Source organism: Pezoporus wallicus, unplaced genomic scaffold (assembly GCF_028554395.1).
Source record: "Pezoporus wallicus isolate ANWC-B61680 ecotype Strahan unplaced genomic scaffold, APGP_CSIRO_Pwel_v1 contig_7684, whole genome shotgun sequence".
Classification (NCBI taxonomy): Eukaryota; Metazoa; Chordata; class Aves; order Psittaciformes; family Psittacidae; genus Pezoporus; species Pezoporus wallicus.
The window spans coordinates 728,244-751,671 of record NW_026642638.1 but is presented as its reverse complement, the minus strand read 5'-3'; the positions used below and the strand labels follow the sequence as shown (position 1 = coordinate 751,671).

Genomic DNA, 23,428 nt, shown 5'->3' with positions numbered 1-23,428 from the left:
AGGGCCCTAAACTGCGTGTGTTCCACCCACTAACCATGCTTACTGTGCTGACTGGATCGTGCTTAGTGATGTACACACACCTGGGTCCAGTCAGACCGGACATCTTTGGGTGCAGATGCAAGGAAGAGGGAACAAATGCAGCTAAATGGGCTTTTAAAAGCCGGTGGCTCGTGGGGTGGGGGATTTGCTCTGTCATTCTTGGCTCCAAGCGGTATTTGTTGATTGGCGTACGAGCTTTGCTTTGCAACACCTTTCCCTCTCCGGTGTTGGCTCGGTCGCGGTCAGGACCGACGATGTGGGGAGGGGCAGGTGTTTCCTCGCAAGGGAGGGATGGGGCGCGACGGGCTTGGCCCGGGGGGGAGGCCGAACCGGAGCCTTTTCCCCTTCGCTCCTGCCGTGCCGGAGGCAGCCCTTGAAGCCGCTTTCGGCCCTCTTTGTGCAGGGGGGGAGGATCGGCTGGGGCAAGGCAAGCGCTGCGCTACGCAGGAAAGCGTTGGATCCCTGTACCCGTGAAACTTTCCATCGCTGGGGTGCAACGAAAGCCTTTGCGTGACCGTAACGCTTTAGAGCGTCCAGAGGGAGAAACCCTGCTCCCGGGAGCCGCGGACGGCTGGACTCGCCGTCCCCGCCCTAACTCTCGCTCCGGCTCGGCTGGCCAGAACGCGCCAGGTCCGTAAGCTGGGCTGGCCTCGGGTAGCCGCAGCCGAAAGCGTGCATTCGGGGGCTGTTCTCCGGCAGCGCGGCGGGGACAGCCCCGGCCCAGCTCCGGCGGGCCAAAGGAAGAGTGCGAGAGGCGAGCCCAGCGGGTCTCTGCCCCTCCCGTCATCCCTGGCTGAGGCTGGTCTTGGTACCTGAAGCCCTTCATCCGCCCTCCCTGGGGGATGGCTAAAAGGGCGAAATTAGCAAGTGGGCTGTCTCTCAGCTTGTCCCCAAGGGGCAGAGCCTTGTGTGCAAAAGGGGTGGGGATGTGGCGGCTTTCTCGCGGAGGTTTATTATTATTGGGTGGAGGAGGGGGGAGGGGGAGTCTGCCGAGCACACAAAATGCGGAGCCCCTCCGCCCCGCAAGTGTGCCTGTGCGGGAAGCGAGCGGCCGCGGCTCCTCAAAGGCAGAGGTAGAGACTGGTTGGGGGGCGGCCACAGTGGAGAGGGCTCAGCGGCAGCAGGGCATGCTCTCCATGCAACAGTTCCCTGCCCTGCCTGCGCAGGAGGAGCGCTACCGGCAGGTCCTCGCCGCCAACCGGGTAAGGCGAGCCCGAGGGCGCTCCCTCCGCGAGTGGGGCCGCCGCGGGGCTGTGGGTCCGGCGGCTGGCGAGGGCGACCCCGCGGGGTGTGTGTGGGGCAGCGTGCTCAGGGGCCAGCCCCGCTGGGTGCCGGGGTGGCGGACGGGAGGCGGGGAGCGCGGACGGCGGGCGGGCAACCCCGCGCGCTGCCCAGAGGCTGCGCTGCCTCCGCGGGGCTGAGCGGCAGGTTGATCGGGCAGGCGGAGAAGCGGCGAGCCCTGCACTCCGCTGTGGCGAGAGCGGGCCCGCGGCTCGCAGGTGCGGACGGTGCCGGGATCCCGGGCGGCACGGCCTGGCGGGCAAGTTACTGCCCGCACCCAACCAGCCGCGGTGGAGGCGTACCGATGCGCTCCCTTGTGGAAACCTGCGCGGCTGTGCGGGCAGAACGCCGCGGACGGTGGAGCTCAGGGGCACAGGATGTAGGTAAGTCGCAGTTAACAACCGGTCGCTGTCAGCGTTTCGTGAAGAGCTTATCAGCACCCTCGCTTCGGTTCTTTCACGAAGTCAGCAACGATCAGCGGGTCTGGTGTGCCTGTTAATGCTCGGGCGCTGAAAGGAGCGGAGGGGAGTTGCGCCGAGCCCGCCGGCAACAGGTCCGGCCACGATTTGCAAGAGCAAAGTTTGAGCTCGACCTCAGCAGGACGGCTGTGGCAGCCTCACCGGGGGCCGAAGCGCCGTGACCTCGTCCCCGGCGAGGTGGCTGCCCCCGGCGGCAGCGAGGCCTTGGCTTTATCTTCTCCTAGGATGCACGCTGCGGGCGGGTGGAGGGACGCCTTCCCACGGCTCTCCGGCGGGTGCTACCGCTGGCCGCCACTCACGGGAGGTCACAGAGCGGGTGGTTAACCCTCGCAGGAGATAGCGCGCGTCTTCCCAGTGTGCCAGCGCACACCCTGTCTGCCTAACTTCGTCTGCCCGGGGAGCAGGTGCCTGCCCGGTGTCCCCGCTGCCAGAGGGGAAGCACGGCGGGGCCGCAGGTGCTCCCTGCGGTGGTGCCGGCGCGGAGCCCCTCAGCCCCGGGCTGCCTGTCCCCCCTCCGCCTGCGGGCAGAGCCGGAGCGGCGGTGGGCGCGCAGGGTTGCTGCTGAGCTCAGTGCGTGGCTCCGGGGGAGAGGGCGGCGAAACTTCCCGCGCCGTCACACCGGTCCGGAATGTCACAGCAGCGGGGTTCGCAAGTTTGTAAATACGGCAGCACACTCCAGCAGTACCGTTGCTCCATTAGATTTCAAATGCGGCCTCCTTGGACGCGTTTCATGGCAGACGATTAATTAATTAACCATTATTTTAAATTGTTAGCAGTCTGGCTGAAATGGTGAAACTCTTAAGCGGGATCAAGAGCTTTTAATGCATTCCCGGCATCTCTTGGGAAGGCTTAGCTTTCAGCAGTAAAAATGCGGGAATGGATTTTTCCATATGGCTGCTTACACCCTTCCTGTGCTCCTAAAAGATGGACCCGTCAGCAGAACTAAAATGTAATTCTTCAGTCTTGTTTCTATAATGGATGCCTTAGCTGAAGATCTCTGTTCTAAGGTCCTCGGACGCTGTGACACAGTGCTGGATTGGTGCATTACTGAGGTGATCCAAACAACAATACAGGAATAACACAAGGAATTCTAGAACCACTCTAGAATTAGTGTCTCTATAAAACCTGGTGGCATTTCCCCAGTGTCTTGGACGTTGAGGTTCCATAGGAAGCCGGGGGCTCCTTGGGGGGTGGGGCAGGACAATCCCCAGCAATGTCCAAACCTCCTTTAGAAAGGAAATGCTCCCGACTTCCTTTCCATTCCCCATCAGCTGTTTTTAGAGTGCCTGACAGCCAGGTTTTTCGGCCAGTGGGCCAGCTGGACCCTTCAGCCTCACGTGAAATTGTCTCTCAGCATGTGTTTTAAAGGAAGACACCAGCACTTGTTATACTTAAGGGGGCTTTCAGGGTGGTGAGCCATGCAGCACAGCTCACTTGGCCGCATCACAGCTTGTGATCTGATGGTGTCCCATTGGTGTCTGATGGGACTTTCAGGGCAAAACAAGGATTTTCCTCCATCTTTTGGAGTTGGGACTATAAAACACTGAAGAAAGTGCTTCCTCTCCAGATATTTTTGCTGGCACTTGACTGTGTGCCTGTGGTAGATAACTTGAGTGTACAATGAATCAAGAGTATAAAATGTTTTGAAATGTGTCACTATTGGAGGTGTTCTGTAAAATGTGCAATGCACACAAGGCAATTTAATGTACCTTTATTATCGTTTAGATCTTAATTATGTATTAGATGATGCCTGCAGATCCAGATGAAAGCCAGCACTGTTAGCAGTGCCAGTAATTATTTTAAAAGGCTTACTTGAATGTAGGAGCTGCTTTTTTTGTTGGTTTTCTTTTCCTTTTTTTTTCTTTTTTTTTTTTTTTTTTTTTTTTTGCTAAGCCAATATACATGTTTAGGTCTTAGCACTCTGTTCCCTTGAGGAACATCACTGTCCTGCCATTACACAAAGCTCATGTATTGCCAGAGACATAATTTCTTGTCATTATTTGCATGGCCAGACGAGCGTGGGCAGAGGGTGAGGTGGGTAAGCACCCAGACAGAAATCTCATTTACTAGCAGTGGAACAGGGGAACCATCCAAGAGAAGGTGGAAAAGGCAAGGGAATGTTGGGATGGTTGCACCTGGTGAGGAAACTCGGTGTCTCCTGCTCTTATTGCTACTCAACTGTTCTAACCAACAGATGCTGAACTCCAAGTAAGCTCCTATACAGGAATGAGAAGATGATGATTCCATCACTGTGGCCTAGTGGGTGTTTGGGCTCTGTGAATCTGCCACACTGAGGCCACCCCAATACAGCAGGCACAATAGGAGTACTACAGGCACTTCCTTAAGAAATGAGAGCCCCACCTGCACCAGAAGGCCATGGATACCAAGTCACCTGCTTCCAGGCTGAACAGCGTGCCATGAGGCAGTTAAACACAATGGCACAATCTCCTGCTGCGATAAGGTTTTTAAAGATGTCGGCTACTGCTACATTGCGTGGGAAGAGTCGAATCCTGTAAGCGTGTCGGGTATCCTTGGCCAGAGCTGATAAGGCCAGATGAATGTCCTGTTTCTGAGTGCCAGCAAGGGTTTGGCAGGGGCAGATGTTAGGCTGCTTGCAGCAGGGCAGTTCTAGACTTGCAGAAGCAGCCTAGGCCTGTCAAAATGTGGTAGCCTGACCCTCCTGAGTTTAAAACACCTTCAGGATGAAGCAGCTAAGCACCAGCACTTGAGGGGGCAGTCTGATTACAGTTTAAAAGGCTGATGTTTCTATTATCTCAGTTTCTTCCCTACAAAAAGAAATGGACCTCATAAATGGCAGGCTGCGTATGTAGAGTTCTTCAGCGCTAGGGGAGAAAGGTGGATGGTAACTCCTCATGAAGTGGCAGATGTCGCAGTAGGACAAGGAAAGGTTAAATCCTCCACAGAAAGGACTTCACACACAGAACAACCTCAGAAGACATGGCCAGATAGGCTTCAGCTTGACTGCCCTCCCTGCCTCTGTACTTTTATTTCTAGTTAACCCTCCAGGGTCAATTTTTGTCATCTGAGGGTGTGCATTTTCATCTGGAACTGTCATGAGCTTCAGCCAGGGTGAGAGAGCATGAAAGTCCCCATCCACTTGCAGGGATCTGTATTGGGGTAGTTAGTATGTGTGTGAGGTGAATCCTCGCTCCCCAACAGGCTGCATGAGGAAAAATGGGGGGAAAAGAGGGAACGAAGAGCTCCTGGGCTTTGCCTGGTGGCTTCCTCCTTGGCTCGCCGCCGCTGTGTCCTCCGGCCGGCCCGGAATGTCCCCTCTCCCCAGCCCGTCAGCGGCCGGGGCGCGGCGCTTGCGGCTCTCCCGTCGCAGCCGCCTTGCTCGGCTGTGCTGAGGGACAGGCGCGGTGGGGCTTGTCCGTGGGTGCCTCTGCCGGTGCGCAGCCCCGCGACAGACGAATATGATGCCGCTCGCATCCCTTTCCTCTGCCCCCCGCCCCTCTATAAATAACTGCTGTTGGGCTGACCCGTCAGATTCCCCCGGCAAAGCGGATCCCCTGACCCGGGCCGCCTGCAGTGGAAAGTCTGAATGCAGAAAATACCGGAGTAAAAATAGAGCCTCCGGGGAGCCCCTCCGGCGGGTCCTAGCGCCGGGCCCTAGCGCCGGGCCCTAGCGCCGGGCCCGGTGTCCCTCGGTGCTGCACCGGCCCCGGCGCCTACCGCTTCCCTCACTCTAACGGCTCCCGCCGTGCCTGAGGCCCGGCCGCATCCAGATCGATGTGTGCTTTAATACCCTAATAGTGAACTCTTTCCTCCTTTCTTAACTGTTGGATGGAAGCATAATTCATTTCTGCTGTTCCGCTAAGGAACAGATAGTTCCCTTCCAAGCAGGGATTTTAATTTCCGCTTGTCTTTCTAATCAGCAAACACGAAAGAGTTAGGGATAATGGTTTATTATCCTAAATGTAAAAACAGTAAGGAGACAACAATCAAGCAAGAGCTTGCTGTTTCAAATAGAGATGAGAATCTTGCTGCCCCTGAAATTTGAATTAGATTCCATCCTGTGCCTTCCTTGTGTGGAAGATGGCTCCCCTGAAGGGATAGATTATCCTCAGCTGTGGTTTCAAGCCTCTATAGTTTAAAACAATGCTCATAATTGTTTAATTATGCATATGCTGCTACTTTTGGTTGTTTTACCTGTAAAATTTGAATAGCTGGAGGTTAAAGGCAACATAGGTAGCAGAAAGTGTTGTCTGGCTGCTACTATGCCTTCTGCTGCTGAAGTATGTGGTTCCTGGCCCTCAGGGCCTGCTCTGGTGTGGTGGTGAGGTGGCCTCAGCTCGTGGCCAAGCACCTGCACAGCTGCTCATTCGCCCCACTCCGTCCTGTGGGACCTAGGAGAAAGTAAGTAGAGCCATGAAAAGAAAGCTCCTGGGTCAAGGTAAAGGCTGGGAGGCTGCTGACCAGTTAATGCTGTGGAGGAAATGAGGTTATTGATGGTTAATATAAATACTTAATTACTGATTTAAAGATTCTGAAACAAAAACAAAAGAAGCAAGCATTAAAACACTTGGGGAAAACACGTCTCCTCTGCTATTCCTAGGTTTAGCTTCACTCTTCTTCCATCTTGTTATTGCTGCAGAAAACACTGTGGCCTTTCAGTGAGGCAATGAGTTGCGCAGGGGAGGACTGTGGTTCTCTGCTGCTCCTTCCTTCTCAGTCTTCCTCTACTCTGGTGTGGATCCTCCATGTGCTTGTCTTTTTGGGAATATCTGCTTCACCATGGAGCACCTGTTTCTCCTCTGACACTGGTGTTTTCACTGCTGTTTCTCACTATTTTCCCACTTCTCTGCTCGTGTGCTGTTTTTTGCCCTTTCTTAAATACATTTTTATAGAGGCACCGCCAGCTTTGCTGATGGGCTCAGCTGTGTCTTGTGCTGCAGAGCCAGCTGGAACTGGCCATGGACAGCCCCTGGTCTCTTCTCATGGGGGCCATGCCTGCAGTCCCCCCATCGCCAACAATTTGTCACCTACGCCCAGTATAGATGTCCATGTAATCAGGGAAATGGTGGCTACCTCATTATAGCATCAGCTTGGGAAAGTATGCTTGCTCATGGCTGACTTCTGTGGTTGCCTGCTTTCATGTCCATCTTTCCTGATCCCCACATCCTGAAGGGATGAAATGAGTCCAGCCATCCTTCAGTTCCTTTTCATCATCTCTGTCATTAGAGTGGAACCCCTACAGCATCTACTTCTTTGAGTGGCACACAGTTTATCTGTTTTTTGGTGTTGTTGCCAGGATAAGATAGTTCTTAGTGCATTGCCCAATAGAAAGTGAAAAGAGGCTGAAAATCAGATACTGTCAGTGCTGCTTTGAAATAGTGAAGTTTATGCTTTGATTATTCAAGCCCTGCCCCTTGTTGCAAAGCATGTTTTCCACAAGAATATGCATTCTCTGGGACCCCATCCTTTGCATATGTGCTAAATCAATACACATTGCTTTTCTTATTTTATTTATTTATTTATTTTCCTTTTTTTTTTTTTTTTCCAGGGAGGACACTGAAATTGAGGCAATTTTAGAATCTTTTCCTTGTAGAATAGCTCATGGGGGACAGCTCTTCTAAATCTGTGGGAAAGAAGACTGCCAGGTGACTTATCGCACATACTCCTGTGGGCTACTGCTCTTGCTGTAGTCCAGGGCTCACTTTTTCTTGCAAAAGAAGCACTTTCTGTATTGAACGTTGAAGTCATCTGCACCCAGTCCTTACGGGAAAGAAAGTGAAAGTAGACATGAGTTTTCTTCTTTGGGACTGCATCAGACTGCATCTATTCCAAGTCATGTGTTGTAGTTCAGAGAGAGTTCAAGATCAATGCTCAGTGGATGGTACTTGTGATTTGGGTCCAGCTGGTCAGTGATTGTCAAAGTCTGTCTTTCCCTTCTTCTCTTCCTCAAACTTGTAACAGTCAGTTTTGCCATATAGCGAACCTAGTGTTTTAAATACAAGTTTGCAAGAGTTTTCCATGTCTGCTGTGCTTGATACCAGAGAGATTTAACTTAACAGTGATTTATCAGTAACAGTAATTGCCCGGAGCAATTGCAATTGCTTGTCACCTCAAGAGCTCCTAGTTTCCAAATAGCCTGTACTGTCACATCCATATTTCTGAAAGTTACTTGAGAATGTCTCAAACTCAGGGAGCATTTCCTGGGAAAAGAGAGCATTTTTTACCCTTGCTGCTTCTGAATGAAGCAGTAAGAAATTACTTACATGCTCCTTGCATTGTTCATGTCATTAGATTTCAGAAAGTAGTCAGTGCATTCCCTTGGAAATAAAAACCCTGGTAGCATTGAGGACCTTTCCATCCCAGGTCTGTCAGACCTGCAGCTTTGCATTCAATAATACAGCATATATCTGTAATACACAGTTATGTCTGCTCTGGATTTCCATGGGCCAGTGATATGACATGGAGATTTCTTCCATTGCTCCTGCTTCCCGTGTCAGATGTGCTGGGAGGATTATTTTGTTTATGTTAAGAGTTTTACCAGAATGAATGGGATCTGCAGATTATAGAAGCAGAACATGCTATAGTTGTCAGGCTCATCTCCTGCATTTTTGCATTTTCAGGAAGAAACACAGATGGCTGAGCCCACCTTGCTTTAACAGGCTGTGCATTTTTGCCTTCACAGTGTTCAGGGACAGACATTGCTGAGAGACAGCTTTATGTTTGAAAATGCTAGCTCTGTGCATGTACAAATATTTTCCAAGTGGATAATATATCTGAAAGAGGATCAGGAACTGTAGAGTCAGTAGCTATTTAAATAATTTGTTGTGCATGTGGACAAGGCTGGATAAGAAGTCTGAAATTATTCAATCTGCTTAGAAGTTATTAACAATTCTCCTTCTCCCTATGAAGTCAGAGTACATGCAATAGTGTTATTAGTGCTCTGGAAGGGCTAAGAACCCAGATGGTTTCCATTTGCTTTTTCCTCATGATAGATAGGATAATTATGTGACTTTTGGATATTTCCAAAGAAAATGTGAATGGGAGGAAAACTGGCATCTGTTCTAGGGAGGACAACTGTATCAAGTAATCCTAGCTATAAATACAGTTGTTTTTTTCTTCTTTTACAAAATAATTTGCCAAATTCTTATTGTTTCAGTGACTTAGTTGCAAGTTTTTATCCTACAAATCCTTATGTGATCCATAAACCTTTCATCATAGTCAAACATGTACACCAATATCAGTGCCATGTTAACTCATTTAATATTGAGTTTTCTGTATCAGCTTGTTTTGTAACTTTGACAATAATGAATAGGTTTAATCTCCAGTCACCTCTTCAGTTATTTCTGTCAAGATAGCCTGGTAGTTTCAAAAAATAGCCTTCTCTTTCTTTATTTTCTCCTACTGAATCAAATGTTCAAAGATGACATATTTCTGAACAAAGAGATACCCTATTGAAAAATGAATGAGTCACCTCTACATTTTATAGGTAGTAGGTTATAGATCTGTGAGACATTGTGTAAGTCTATTTTCATCTTTGGGAAGAGGACAAATAAATATCCAGCTGAAGCTTTGCTTTGACTCTAAATCATGTCCTTTCCTTTGATAAATATTGCTGCTGCTCTTATCTTGGGTCCAAGGGTTAGTATCATTTTGTTCACAATTCATAAAAATGTTAGTAAAGTTAACAGTACACATTCAAATTCAAAGTTTTGATTTCTTCTAGGAAGACATGGGTAGTGTAAGAATAATCTATACATTAAGAAAAAAGAAAAGAAGAAATGCATGAAACGTAAGGAGACGAATGGTTCCGAGAAGATTCTTGCGATTTGTTTAGGTTGCATTCCAGTTATCATTCAGTTCATGTCGCTGAAAGTCTCTGGTTTTAAACAGGTTAAGTCATCGTATAATCAGTAATGTGCATGGCACATGTGATGTACTGGTCACCTTCAAATTCAGAAGGCTAAACCTACTGATCTGGCATGAATAGAGAAAAAAAATGTTTCCCAAATTATGAGGTCTGGTTGCCCTCTTCAGGATGTGCCTTCTAATGGGGTTTCTCCACAGGCAATAATTAATACACTGAATGGGAGCCACAGGGCAGACAGGATTTATTTTTCTTCGTTTTCCAGGGTTGAGGCTGTTTCTACAAGGAGGTTTTCCTCCGACTGTCTCCCTTCATGCCCTGAAAATGTTTTTTGTTTTTTTTTTTTTTCAAAATCTTTGTATTGTCACAAATTATGTCAATAAGAATTTTTCCCACCTAAACTATGTCTTTTTAGGGTTTTTGATTTTGCTTTCTGGTGCTAATAGGTCTTGTGCAAGCACCTGCTTATTGAATTCCCAGCTAAGCAGGAACCTGAAGCAAGTATTGTGTTACTCCACTGCCTGTTGGGTTGTGAATCTCAGCAGTGTATAGACAGAGACTTGCCATTGCTGTTCTACTTGCTTAGCTCAATGCAGTGAACATCTGAGTAGTCAGAATGGTGTCAGAGTGGTAGATGGGTGTTTTCAGAAAAGCAGCATGGCACTATTGAAACTTTCATTAGTAGTTTTTACAAGCCCTAGAAACTTAAAACTAGTTAACCCCAAAGATTTCAAACATTGTGAGACACTCATTCCGCAAAACACCTGGTTGGTCAGCACCAGAGGATCTGCCAAACGGGCTGGCCCACCCCAATCAGAACTCTTACATACTGTAGAGGGAGAGAAAGTTCTTGTGGTGCACAGAAAGAATCTGCTGGGGAAGACAGTCTAGGTTATTCCTGCTTCAGGTAAAGGCAAGTCCACTTGTGGGATTGCGTTCACTTGGGGACCTTGGTGTATTTCGTGGGTAATGCGGGAAGATGGGGAAGGCCGATGTGTACCTCAAGGGGGGTTAATTTTGGGTGAAAACAGCCAATGAACTCGATTAGATGCTGTTGCTGCTATATAGCACTTCTGTAGCCCATAAGCTAGACGCCCATCTGTTGTGGGCAACTATTTAAGTGCAGTCAGTAACTCAGACCCATGCAGCCCGCTCGCTCACTCCCCACCTTCCTCCCCCCACCCAGCTCCTGGAGGGATGGGGAGGAGAACTGAAAGAATGTAACTCCCACGGGTTGAGATAAGAACAGTCCAGTAACTAACACAAACCACCGCTGCTACCACCAATAATAATAGTGATAAAGGGAACAGCAAAGGAAGAGAATACAACTGCTCACCACCCGCTGACCAATACCCAGCCTGACCCGAGCAGCAATCCAGCCCTTCGAGGTAACTGCCCCCAGTTCTACATCCTGGGCATGACGTGCTGTGGTATGGAATACCTCTTTGGTCAGTTTGGGTCAGGTGTCCTGTCTCTGCTTCCTCCCGGCTTCCCCTTCTCCCTGGCAGAGCCTGAGACTGAAAAGTCCTTGGTCAGAGTAAACATTACTGAGCAGCAACTAAAACCATCGATGTTATCAGCGCTGTTCCCAGGCCGAAAGTCAAAACCACAGTGCTGCACCAGCTACTGAGAGGGAGAAAAAATGACTGTTACCGCTTAACCCAGGACACCATCTCTGCCCCTCTGGGCTTTGAAAAGAGGATACATGCTGTCATGATCATCAGCAGAGAATAAAGTTATGGGAAAAGCGGGCAGCAGCAGCAGGAGTCTCCCAGTACTGTCCTCAAGTCACCAGGAGGGACCCTGACTTCCCTCCGACCATCATTCCAACAAAGAATGATGAAACCAGATGATCTCAGCAGTGACCAGGCAAATTCAGCAGTGGTGTCAGCAGGCAATGATCCAACACTGCACACTGTCTCTCCTGCTCTGAAACGCTGATGGAGCCTGACAATGGACTGAATGAACTCAGTGAACTTTATAGGGATGGTCAATGGACTAAGAAATGATAGCTGTCTCTTTGTGTTTGTGTGTGTGTATGTGTATGTATGTATATGAGACGAAAAGCAAAGGTATATTGAAAAATGTGAGATCTGAGCATGACGTGAATGCGATGGAATAAGGGGTGGATACTGTCCTGGGCTCAGCTGTAACAGTTGTTTTTCTCCTTCCTAATAGCTGGTGCAGTGCTGTGTTTTAGGCTTTAGTCTGAGAACAATGCTGATAACACACCAGTGGTTTTAGTTGCTGCTCAGTTGTGCTTACTATGATCAAAGACTTTTCAGTCTCATGCTCTGCCAGGGAGGAGGGGAAGCCAGCAGGAAGCAGAGACAGGACACCTGACCCAAACTGACCAAAGAGGTATTCCATACCACAGCACGTCATGCCCAGTATATAAACTGGGGGCACTTACCCGGAAGGGCTAGATCACTGCTCGGGTTGGGCTGGGTATCGGTTGGTGGGTGGTCAGAGGTTGTATTCTCTTCCCTTGTTATTTCCCTTATCATTATTATTACTGGTGGTAGCAGCAGTAGTTTGTGTTTTATACCTTAGTTACTGAACTGTTCTTATCTCAGCCCGTGGGAGTTACATTCTTTTGATTCTTCTCCCCATCTGGCTGGGAGCAGGGCAGAAGGGGAGAATGAGAGAGGGACTGCGTGGTGCTGAGTTACCAGCTGGGCTTAAACCATGGCAGTTTATGAGGAAAGGCAACATCATACATCCTTGCTACCAGCTGCTAATAATAAAGAAGAGAGAGGTCAGAATTGCAGTAAGATTGCCATCAGCTGAACTATTTCTTAGGGGTAACACCAGTGGCAACATGACATTCATCCTGTAACTCAGTGTGTCAGTGGCTCGGGTAGTTGTTCATAGCTCAGCTAGAAAGTGCAAAGCAAGAGTGGGTTATGTCTGAGAGGTCTGCAGTCATGCTGTTTGGACAGCACTGTAGGCATACTGCAAAGGAGATCTAGCTTGGCAGGCAGCAGTGCAGCGTCTCAAACACACAGATAACTGGAACACCATGGTTGTGTTTGGATTTTGTCTCAGCAAACTTAGTGCTGTCTCTGTCTCAGACTGAAGCTGGAGCAGCATCAGAACTGCATTGTCATATCTGAGTGAGACATACCTGACTCTCACCTTGTCCCTTCTGAGCTTCTCAAGTGCATCTCCACAATTTCCCAGTTCCAAAGTTGTCTCAGTGGCTCACAAAACTGCTGAAATTAATTGTCAGGAGTTAAGATCCCCAAATTTGTGTGAAATAATTGAAGAATACCACATCAACATTCATTAGTCTGAACTGGTGACTTCTGGTGAGACCCGGTTTGGATTTTTACCACACTGCATCTCATGCTGGATTAATGCTTGAAAGGTCACCTCAACAGAATGTGGCCAGTGGGTCTCTGCGGTAGTCTGAATGACAACAAAATCACCTTACTTCACACATCGTGTCTTCTGTACACAGAAGAAACATCATCAACACAGTTACAACTTGCTTACTTTAAGTGAAAATGTTATGTCAGAAATGTGTTTCAGGTTTCTGCTTCAGCCAAAAGAATCTGGCTGGAAATGCCATCTAGCACCAAGTATTTCTTTTGGAGAGGTGTGCCTGTCTTTATATGACATCTCCCTTACTGGATCACTGTGTATTTCAGATTGGTATGATGGCTCAGTATATTTATATTTCAGAGGTTAAAATAGGGCTAAATCGAAGTATTTTATTTCATGAATGGGAAATGAGGTCTGGTCATCAAAATGAACTTTGAATGAATTGTGTCAACAATTTGTAATTTGTCTGAGGAAATGGAATTTCCTGGGGGAAGTTACAGGATTACAGTGAGCTTGAACTATCAGAAAAACTAGTGCATTTCATTGTGCAGCTAACAATTCATGTGATGCTTCTCATGTTTGCTGCCTTGCTGTATGAAAGGGTTGTGGTTTGGGCTTTGTTTGTTTTCTTGTTTTTTTTTAATCCCTAAATTGAAATATTTTCTTTCAGAATAACTGCAGCACTTTTTGTTCTTCAATTCATGTACACTGGAATTTGAGTATTACTTGTATTTGCAGACAAAAGCTGTTTAGCATCCAATTTCTTATACTGCTTTAACATTCATTCATCAGTTGTTCCATTTCAGTTTGGCTCTCTGATTCCTGTAACACTGAAAAAGAAAGACTGTGGAAAACCTTGTTGCCAGTGACTTTTTGCCTGTTCCTGTTTTTAGCCTGTGATTTTGCCTGTACCTTTGGAGGATTCATCTTACACTTTCTACTTGTTATAGTGACTGTTAAAGCATGGTGTTATATTTTTTGGATGATAAAGTAGTCAAATCGAAGCGCATTGCTGACTTCCAAATTTTCATCTGAATGGGACAGAACTGATAAAAAATGTAGAGTATCTGTAGCTTCTATTACTCTCAGGCATTTGAATATTGGGTAACTGGAAACCATCTTCCCTTACAGGGAAAGGAAAGCTGTAATGCCTGGCATGGTCATTGTGAATCCAGTATCTAGACTTTTAAGACCAGCATTATGAAAGCTGATAAAATTACAGGAGCTGACAACAGAGCGCTGCTTCAGCATGAGAGGAGGAACATCAAGGATATGGAAACTGCAGATAGTTTTCCTAATTTAACATACTTTCTATACACAAGCTATTGCTTGGCTTGGTGGCAGATTCTTTAATGGCAGTGTGAGAACTTCTACAAAGCCACCTGTTTACTGCCCTCTAATGCCATTCTTCCTGCCATTTCATGGTAATAGTTTCTTGTTTTTTTTCCACTTTCCAGCATACGCACTACATAATACTTTGGTGTATGGCTTGTTCAAGATGTTTTGATGCTTCTGATCCAGCAGTTGTCTTCTGCGTTTCTTTGTAGAAACCCATCATGCATAAAAGATACTGACAGCAGGTTGCTAGCCCTAAGGTATTTCTTTACTGGGAGAAAATCTGTTAGCCTTGTGGTGACTACAGCAGGAGATACATTTGTCAGGTGCTTATACCGTGATTCAGGCTGTTTTATCGACTAGTAACTTAGATACTTTTTGTGTCTAAAAGGAAAATTGTATGCTACCATAGGTTTTTCACCCATAAATCTTAACTTAATCTGTCATTTCTGTGCTTTAATATGACAGACATGTTATTAAAATTACACCCATGAGATCATATTCTCCCCACATCTTGCACAAGATAAGCTATGAATTTTGGTCTAATGAATTTTTAGTCTTTCTGTAGTCAGATGGGACTGTATTACACACACACACACACCACCCCATCTTTTTTCTGCCTCTGTGGTTTCAGATAAACAGCTATGAGCAGTTGAATCCAGCAGTCCTGGATAAGGCTAGGATTTTTATAAAATCTGCACTGAAATTAGCTCAGAGTTACTTCATGGCGTATTTCCTTTACTGCAATCGTTGCTGAAAGAACGACGCTCAGGTAAGCAGTGAGTTTAGGCATTTTATTAGGGACAGAATTTTTTAGCTGTTATGAGAAATTAGCAGATGTTTTTTAGCATCCTGCACTCTGGCTATATTCTTGTTCAATACAAAATGTGATTGTAAATGACTTAAAAACTGAACACTGAGATTTTCTAACTATGGTGCACACAGTATTCAATTAAAAAAAGTCCTTTTTGAATTGACTTTTCTAACAACAGTTGTAGGAAGGGAACTTGCCCCAGTATTCTTTGAGTACTGAGAATATGGTTTGGTCCAGTGCTGTACTAAATCTGTTTTATGCCAAAATCTCCAGCAGTTAAGCTTGGTTTCTTTCAGTCTGCCCTCAAGGATTCTGCTTCTGTCTTCTTGCCCTTCTCTTGGAAAGGGAGATAAGCATGTATCTACAAGGCACCTCAGTCTTACAGACTTGGAGAATGATTCTGAGGAACTCTCGACTACAGAGAGGGTTGAGGGAAGTTGTTTCTTATCTTGGCCACTAACCTGTGGAAATGAGCCAATTAATAAATGTGTAGCACCCCTATCTCCTTCTACAGGTACATTTTTTCCCTGAAGATTCCATTATTTGTGCCTCAATTCCATTATTTATTATAATTGAGAGGACAGAATATGTATGAAGTTTATGCAGATGTCATTGGCATACTTTAGCATTTAAAACTGGAGCATTTATTCTTTGTGTATTACCATATTTGGTGGCAAGAGAAGTATCATTATCAGGGAATACATAGGTGTATATAATGCATTTATTTTTATCTGTAGGAGATTTTATTAAATTCCCGTTAATGATATAGGAACCATTAGCACTACCTCTAGTTTTATTTCATATTCACCCCAGAAACTGATGGAAAAAAGTCATGTAGGTGTTCTACTGATGGAAAACTGGCAAAACTGGCAAAAATTATGTTTGCTGAGTAGGTGGTGGTAATTTTAAAAAGGTTTAGTGTGTTTCATGTGGTCCTTTCCTGTAGAAGGGAAAAATAAAACGTGCCGTTTAGTTGCGTATAAATATTTACTTTGTTATTATACGAAACTAGCAATTCGTGGTGTTTAGAGAAGCATGTCTTCCGCAATCCAACATTCTTTTCCTGAGCAGTCACTGTAAGCAAATTTGGATACAACAGTCCCTTTTAAAATCTGTGGTGGTAAGTTGTCCGTGCAAAAATTTAGTGTTATTGTTGCTTTTAGGAGTTGACAAGAAGGAAAATGTTTGTAATTCTCCTTTAGTATGAGCAAAAAGTAGTATCTACAGTGCCAATAGGCTTAAGAAAGAAATTCTTACAGAAACAGGAACATGAGAAGCTTGCTGTTTGCACTGGCACACATGTAATGTTTCTCCTAGGTTAACTGAGGCATCTGTACAACAGTGGCGGTAACTCTGCTCTCAGTTACACACTTGTGCTTGGGATAAATAAATCTCGCATGCCTCCAAAACATCCAATATCACCTCCTCACAAGAGTCAAAACCATTGATAATGAATACTGTTTCTGTGTGTTTTCTCAGTTCTATGAGAATATAATTTGTTGTTTATTGATAAGTTTTCTTTTCTGGATTGAACACTCTAGATGGAGTCATGGGTCAGCATTTACCTTGTATTGCACTGGGTAGAGTTGGGCACTTTTGCCTGGGGTTTGCAAGAAGTGTATCTTGATTTGGAATGGTTCCTTTAGGAAAAGGAGCTGGATCTTATTTTTGTTTGTTGTGAAGAAACTAAGAGTCAGCTCCTGAGTGCCCTCATCAGTTGGCTGTGTAGAGATGCTCCTGCTCACTATTACCAGGCCCAGCAGAACTGTATTTTTTACAGAATATCATGACTTCAAGGGATAGCGTGCACTGATTCAGGAGTTTATGTTCAGGTGGTTGTGGTACTCTGCTGAGTTGTAGATCTGATTTTTAATTGCTTTAGGCTGAAGAGGGAATTGAGCTCAACAGCCCCGTTTCCTGTGGGAGCACTGTAACCACTGCACTGTTCGAAAGAGCAATTTTATGCCTTTTTTGTTTTACTTTTTGACTCTGCTTTCAAAAGCAGCTATGGCAGCTGTGTTTGAGAGATCTGTATTCATGACAGATCTGTGCTATTCCTCTGTTACCTGCACTCAGCCCTCCCAAAGGGACCTAATACAGGCTGTTCAAACCAAGGTCATGGAATTCAGGAAGCCTGCCATGAATAGCTGCTAAGCTGCTGTGTTCCAGTGTGGCCACAAGCAAAACTTCAGGCAGACTTTGAGGAATTTAACATGAGAATGTAGGCAAATACAGACTGGAGGAAGTTGCATACTCAAGTCAGGATTGTCTAAATGTTTCTTTAGGTGACTGTTAGGTCCTAAATCCTTATTATCTGTGCCTGGATATTTGAGCTGTTAATTGCTGGTAAAGACAGTAATTTAGGTGAAATATCCCTAAATCTTGGGATTTTTGCAACTTCTGAATAAGCCATTAATTAAGATAAACACTTCTGACAACCAAATAACACTCTCCAACATTCTTTATTTTTCTCTTGTGGTGGGAAATGGTGATGATCATGTTACAGACGTTTTCAAGTCACCCAAGCTGTACTTTTCAAGCTGTACAGAGCTGCCACTCTTACTGCTCTAACCCGGAGCTGGCTGTTTCAGATGTTCAGATAACTCCATCATCTTGAAGGTGACCATCAACCTACATTCTGCTTGCTAGATAAACCCAGTAGCAGGATGGTGTTGGGACTGAATCATTGGAATGGGAAGAAGTTTATCAAGTGAGATGCTGTTAGCACCTCACACCATGCTGGTACCATATGCATTTGCAATGTTATCTGGTCTTTGAACAATAAAAGTAGCAAAAAAAGTCATATGGGACACTGCAGTGGATGTGTCCCAAGGAGGTCAGATAACATGTGATGCTTGGCAGTATTAGAAAAGGTACATAAAACTGCCCAAATGCAATTTCTGTAACTTCTGTCTGTACAGTCTCTGCAATGTCTAGTAACCAGGGTTTTCAGAAATAGATGATAATTCTGATACTATGAGCAAGGAAGTTTTCCTTTCAAATAGTCTTTGTGCCATGTTGGAACAAGAGACATTGTGGAATGATGGAAAATAATGCTATAAATCCCATTATGCCAGCAGGCTTCTCAGTGAAGTCAGTGAGGGTATGTGTGGGGTGTAGATCTAGTCTTTGTGCAGCAATTCCTGAAGAAAGAATTCAACTTCCATTTGTGCCTGTTGGTCTAGTAACCTATTCTTCACAGAAAGGCACTTCCAGCAGAGCTAGTCAAAGGGGTAACCCACAGAGACTGGCATTTACAAACTAATAATATATATATCAGTCTCTTGAGGTTCCTTGGAGAAAGGCTGTCAGGGTAACCGATGCATTTATACTCTTGTGTCCTGTCACAACCACCTTCAGTGTGATTGACCTTCCGGTCGACGAGGATAAACTGTTAGTCATCCTTTGGGAAGACACTGTCTGCGGTTAATAATCCTAGCATCCAATTTTACCTTATCATAGCGAAAATCATAATTATTTTTAGTCAATTTTGAATAAAGGTGTTTTAACTTCATAATACAAGTTTCAATCTTGCTATTAAATATTCATTTGGAATGTTGTTTTTATTTCTGTTTAATAAGTATGGCATTTTTCCAGTACAGGAGATCATAGCCACCACTCCTAAAATGACGTTCCATTTTGCATATACATAGCGTCTGTGTGTGTTAAATACATGTTTAGGCTTTTGCAAAGGTTTGAATTTTTGTACTTTGTGCAGCTCAATTGAATTCAAAAAGAATTCAATTCTCCATTATTCTAAATTGCATTTATAGAACAGAAACTATTAGTTGTAAACTCTACAGAATACTGTGGTAAGTTATAATTTTGTAAAGTACTTAAAAAATGAGATAGCATTATTGTGCGTAAGTGGGACAGTCCTTATCACTTCTATTGTGAACAAAGATTATAATAGTTCCTTGGTTCCTTAAAAGATACCCTGTAAGAATATGGAGCTCTGAATAATTATCAGTGGTTTATTTTTAAGTATGAAATAAGCTGTGTTTAGCCTTGTTGTTTGAATTTATTATGCTGTTTTTTTTTTTCCCAATGAAACGCCTATCCAACTTCTAGTTCATCAGAAATGTTCCCAAATTTCAATGAAGCTGTAAGTCTGTGGGTATTGGGTGAACTAAACTAAATTCTATGGATTACACTGGGTTGTCTACCAAAAAGAGAGTTTACATGCAACTTTTAATGAAGAATCTAAAAGCCATTTATAGCATATATTTAAATCATATAGCTGTTTTGTGTAATGGGGAAGATTGTTATTGAGTTACTGACTGACACCAGAATGATAGAATTGTGCTCTTTTGTTTTTCAGGTCTTAGGAGCAGATGAAGATAATATGGGGGATGGTTGCTCTCAGAAACTGGCTTCTGCCAAGTTCCTTCGACTTTTGCTCCTAATACTGATTCCGTGCATTTGTGCCCTTATCCTTTTGTTGGTGATCCTGCTTACCTTTGTAGGTGAGTGCTAATTGAGTAAATTGACACATTTGTAATCAGGAAGACTAAAACTGAGACTCCATTCTCAAGTGCTAATGTAATTGTGGACATTAAAGATATATTTTAGCACATCTACCTACCTAACTAATCTACTTAGTGACCTAATAATGTTTCTGTAGAGAAATAAATGTGCTATTCAGATTTATATATTTAAAATGTATTCAAGATGCTGAAGAAGAAACCTTTTCTGAATTTCCTAAAGTAGATTTTTGAAGAGTATGCTACCTTGAGCATGTAGTATGTAGGTGGTTTTCAGCAGTCATTTTACAAGTAGAAAAAGGTATTTATGTTAGAACTTTAGATCACTGTCAGTGGAACTGAATATTTATCACTTTATGTTACACACTGATGTGCAAATCTAATTTTTATTTTCAGGTGAAAGTTAATTTATAAATAGCCTTTCTGAACATCTTAACGATAAAAATCTTTCTGAACAGCCTACAGAATGTTACTGCTTAAGGGGAAAACGTTAGTCTGTTAACTAGCTTTGTGTCTGTTACGGAAGTGACAGGTAATCATTTATTAGAATTTTTTTTAAAAAGCCTTCCCTTTGTTGCCTGTAAAGAAGCTGACATATCTTGTTATTACATTGCTTCGACTACAACATGAGCAACACAGTAATGCTAGGTTAAAGCGTTAATTCTTCAGACAAAAAAAAAAGTAAAAAAGTCATCTACTTTCAATGCTGAGGGCTGCTGGGATTTTTACTTGTTTTATTTTTTTTGTTAATGAGAATATTTTCTAATTAAGCTTCTTTAAGTAAGTCAGAAGCACATCTGTAAAAAGTGATGTAATATATGAGCTATATAGATATAAATCTGTTTTCCAATTTTAAACCCCCAACAGTGCACATCATACAGTCAAACAGTTACCAAGCACAGGAAGAAATGAAACATGTCTCAGTATCACCTTCAGCACTGTCAAAATCAAGACAACTTAAATCTGTTTTCTTGATTCAGTCTGTAAAGGATTTGCAGCAAAACATTGTAGGCCTGTTCTTCTCATTTAGCTTCAATTAGGGAAGTAAGAAAAAACCTGAAAGCTAGTCAATGTCATGATTGACAAGTAAATCTTGGGATGTATCAACTAAGAACAGCCTGAAGTGGATTAAGATTAAATAAGTGTGGCAATTAGGAAATATGATGCCATTAAATTTACTTTCCTTATGTTCAGCATTCCATTTGTATCCTTCATATCTTCTGCCCTAGATTTTCATTCTTTGGTGAGAAAGCAGATAAAAAAGCAGGTGTATTTACGTCAGCTCTACTCAGTCTCCTCTTGAGGCATGTATTCACATAGCACTCATTAAAATGTATGAAATCCTCTGGGGAAATGGGACCTGTTCTGATCCTACTTACACAGCAAAAGTCAGGACTGTATCCTCTTAAGTCACGGTTATTCCTGTAGGGTGAAGAATAAGACATGATGGTATTACCCAAGTCTAAAACTGGCAAAGCTCCCTTCAGCATTTCGAATTAGCACAATTATAGTTTAGCAGTCTTCTCAGCAGCTTTCATTTTATGTGCATTGATAGCCTAGAAACAAATGTATTGATGATGGGAATGAAATGAACAAATTCTGTGGGCAATATAATATAGTCTTTTCTATTTATTGAGAATATAGTAGTTGATACGCATTTCATTTCAGATCAATAACTGAATTCTGTTACAGTCTATTTTCATGAATTACAATGTAAGAAATGAGTTGACAGTCCTGGGGGCTGGACTAGATTATCTGGTGACTACATGATCTCTAGAGGTCCCTTCCAACACTAACAATTCTGTGACTGGCTAATGCAACTTATTCTATATATAGGAAATTCTGTTCTTATTTATCATGAAATAGAGGAGTTAAATTCTGTGGTTGTCATTCCAGTATCTTTCAGTGGTGCTTAGAATATAAACAGATAGCTTCAGTATATCATTTAGAACCTTATGAACTTTTTGTTTTGCTACTTTGGTAACAAACTCATCAAAAAATTAGGCCTTTTGTATTTTACATGAAAGTATTTTGTTTCCCATGGTAAATATGTAGGTAATTATTCTTTTCCTTCTGTGATGTTTTTTAATTAAATGAAGCATATACACACAAAAAAGCGTACTTGCAGCTTAGAACTTTCCTGTTCACTTTCCTTACATCTGTCTTGTTGCCTGCACATCATCGCAAGTTCTGATGTTGAAGAAACTGAGAAGTTGGTATGAGTTGAAGGAGACAGATAGAATAGCAGAGTTACATTGTAGTAACAGAGAATGTCCTACTCGAGATGTGTCATGGGGGCCTGCTTTCAGAATGTGTCATTAATCAACCTTTCAAAAATTACTTACCATCAAAGTATTCAAGATGCCATTGAAAAAAGTTATTTTGTTAGAATTGTTTGAAGTTAGAAAGGACAAAGCAAATTATCAGTAGAGATACACATTATTTTGACTAAAGATACAAGATACTTATGGTTCATAGAAGAAAATATCAAGGTGAGTTGTTTAGCTTTGATTTAAGTACTTACACTCTGGCTCTGCATACTCTTCTGTCTCTCACCAGGAGTATAGTATGTTTGTCAACCTGCAGAAGAAAACTGTAACGAATGAGTGTTGCTTCACCCATTGAAGTAGAGGCAGTACCAGTTGCTATGAAGGAAGTCTAGCCTTTAGAGCATGACCATGACCATACTAATTTGTTGATTGCCTGGGTTATATCAGAGAACAGGAAGGCTTATGAATGGTGCTTGCTCTGGACTGCTAAAGACCTAACATGCGAGACCTTGGCCACGAAAATCTAACTTAGCACTATGAATTTGAAGGAAGGGGGAAGACTAGACTATGCATGACTGAAATTACTGATGCCTTACAATTTCATCTGGCCCCTATGGACATCAAGAACCTTCAAATAATACTGATAATATTCCCCCCCCCCTGGGGATTATTGTTAGTATGGTAAGTTTTCTTTGCTTTCCAGATAAACAAACAATAACTGAATCCATGGTTTGAATACCGAATGTCAAGTGATTTCCCTTTTGAGAAGTGTTAATAATCAAGTGTGCATGACACAATTCGAAATGATTTTTCAAGTCCTTGGCAGAGGTGTTGGAACGAGATGATCTCTAAGGTCCCTTCCAATCTAAACCATTCTGTGATTCTGTGAATAGCTAAATCTTTCTTTAAAATGGAAACATCTAAGATCACCTTCAACTTATCTTAGAGTCTGTACTCTATGTCCCAGTTTGCGTACACTGAAAAAAAAACCTGAAGTAATGAACAGTGTGTAGACATTGCAGCAGTGAAAACCAGCATGTTTGTAAGAATGAAAAACCCTGGGCATGTTCATTCTTTTCCTTGCAGAAAGGGATTGTTATAAACCACTTGAAACATTGTTCTTAAAAAGTCCTTCATGGCTGGTAAGCATTATATCAAATTCATTTTTTTTCTAATGCACCCTAATTGCTCACCATTGCAGTTATTTATCTGGGAAGACAAAATGTTTTATACTTAGAGTTCCATGAAAGAAAATCAATTCTATTAATTTAATAGTGATAAATGCACTCCATGGTAGATGTCCCATTCCTCCCATTCCTTCACATCATTATCCTCAACTCGTGGTTTTCCACCACCTCCTGTTAACAGCCATACCCAGCTAGTGCTTTGTCTATTGTTTTCTGTAGAATTCAGAACAAGCCTTGTGACTTACATAAGGAATGGTTTAATGTGTGTCAGACTTTTGCAATCCAGATGTAATTTTTGGGCATATGATCACTCTGCAGGACCACATCAATACTTTTGCTTTTCAGGCAAGCAGCATATCCTCTTATAGA

General features: G+C 43.7%; 1 protein-coding gene across 2 annotated transcripts in view; it reads left to right on the top strand.

Annotated features, from left to right (window-relative positions):
• Positions 1-897: 897 nt before the first annotated feature.
• Positions 898-23,428, top strand: part of CORIN (corin, serine peptidase) — a 144,498-nt gene continuing 121,967 nt past the window's right edge. Inside the window, exons 1-2 of one of the 2 annotated variants that reach the window (XM_057431072.1) lie at positions 898-1,241; positions 19,440-19,584. In XM_057431072.1, coding sequence (XP_057287055.1) covers positions 966-1,241; positions 19,440-19,584 — 421 coding nt within the window. In that variant the 5' untranslated portion in view covers positions 898-965. The remainder of the gene's footprint in view (positions 1,242-19,439; positions 19,585-23,428) is intronic. The other variant, XM_057431071.1, reaches the window with a different exon arrangement.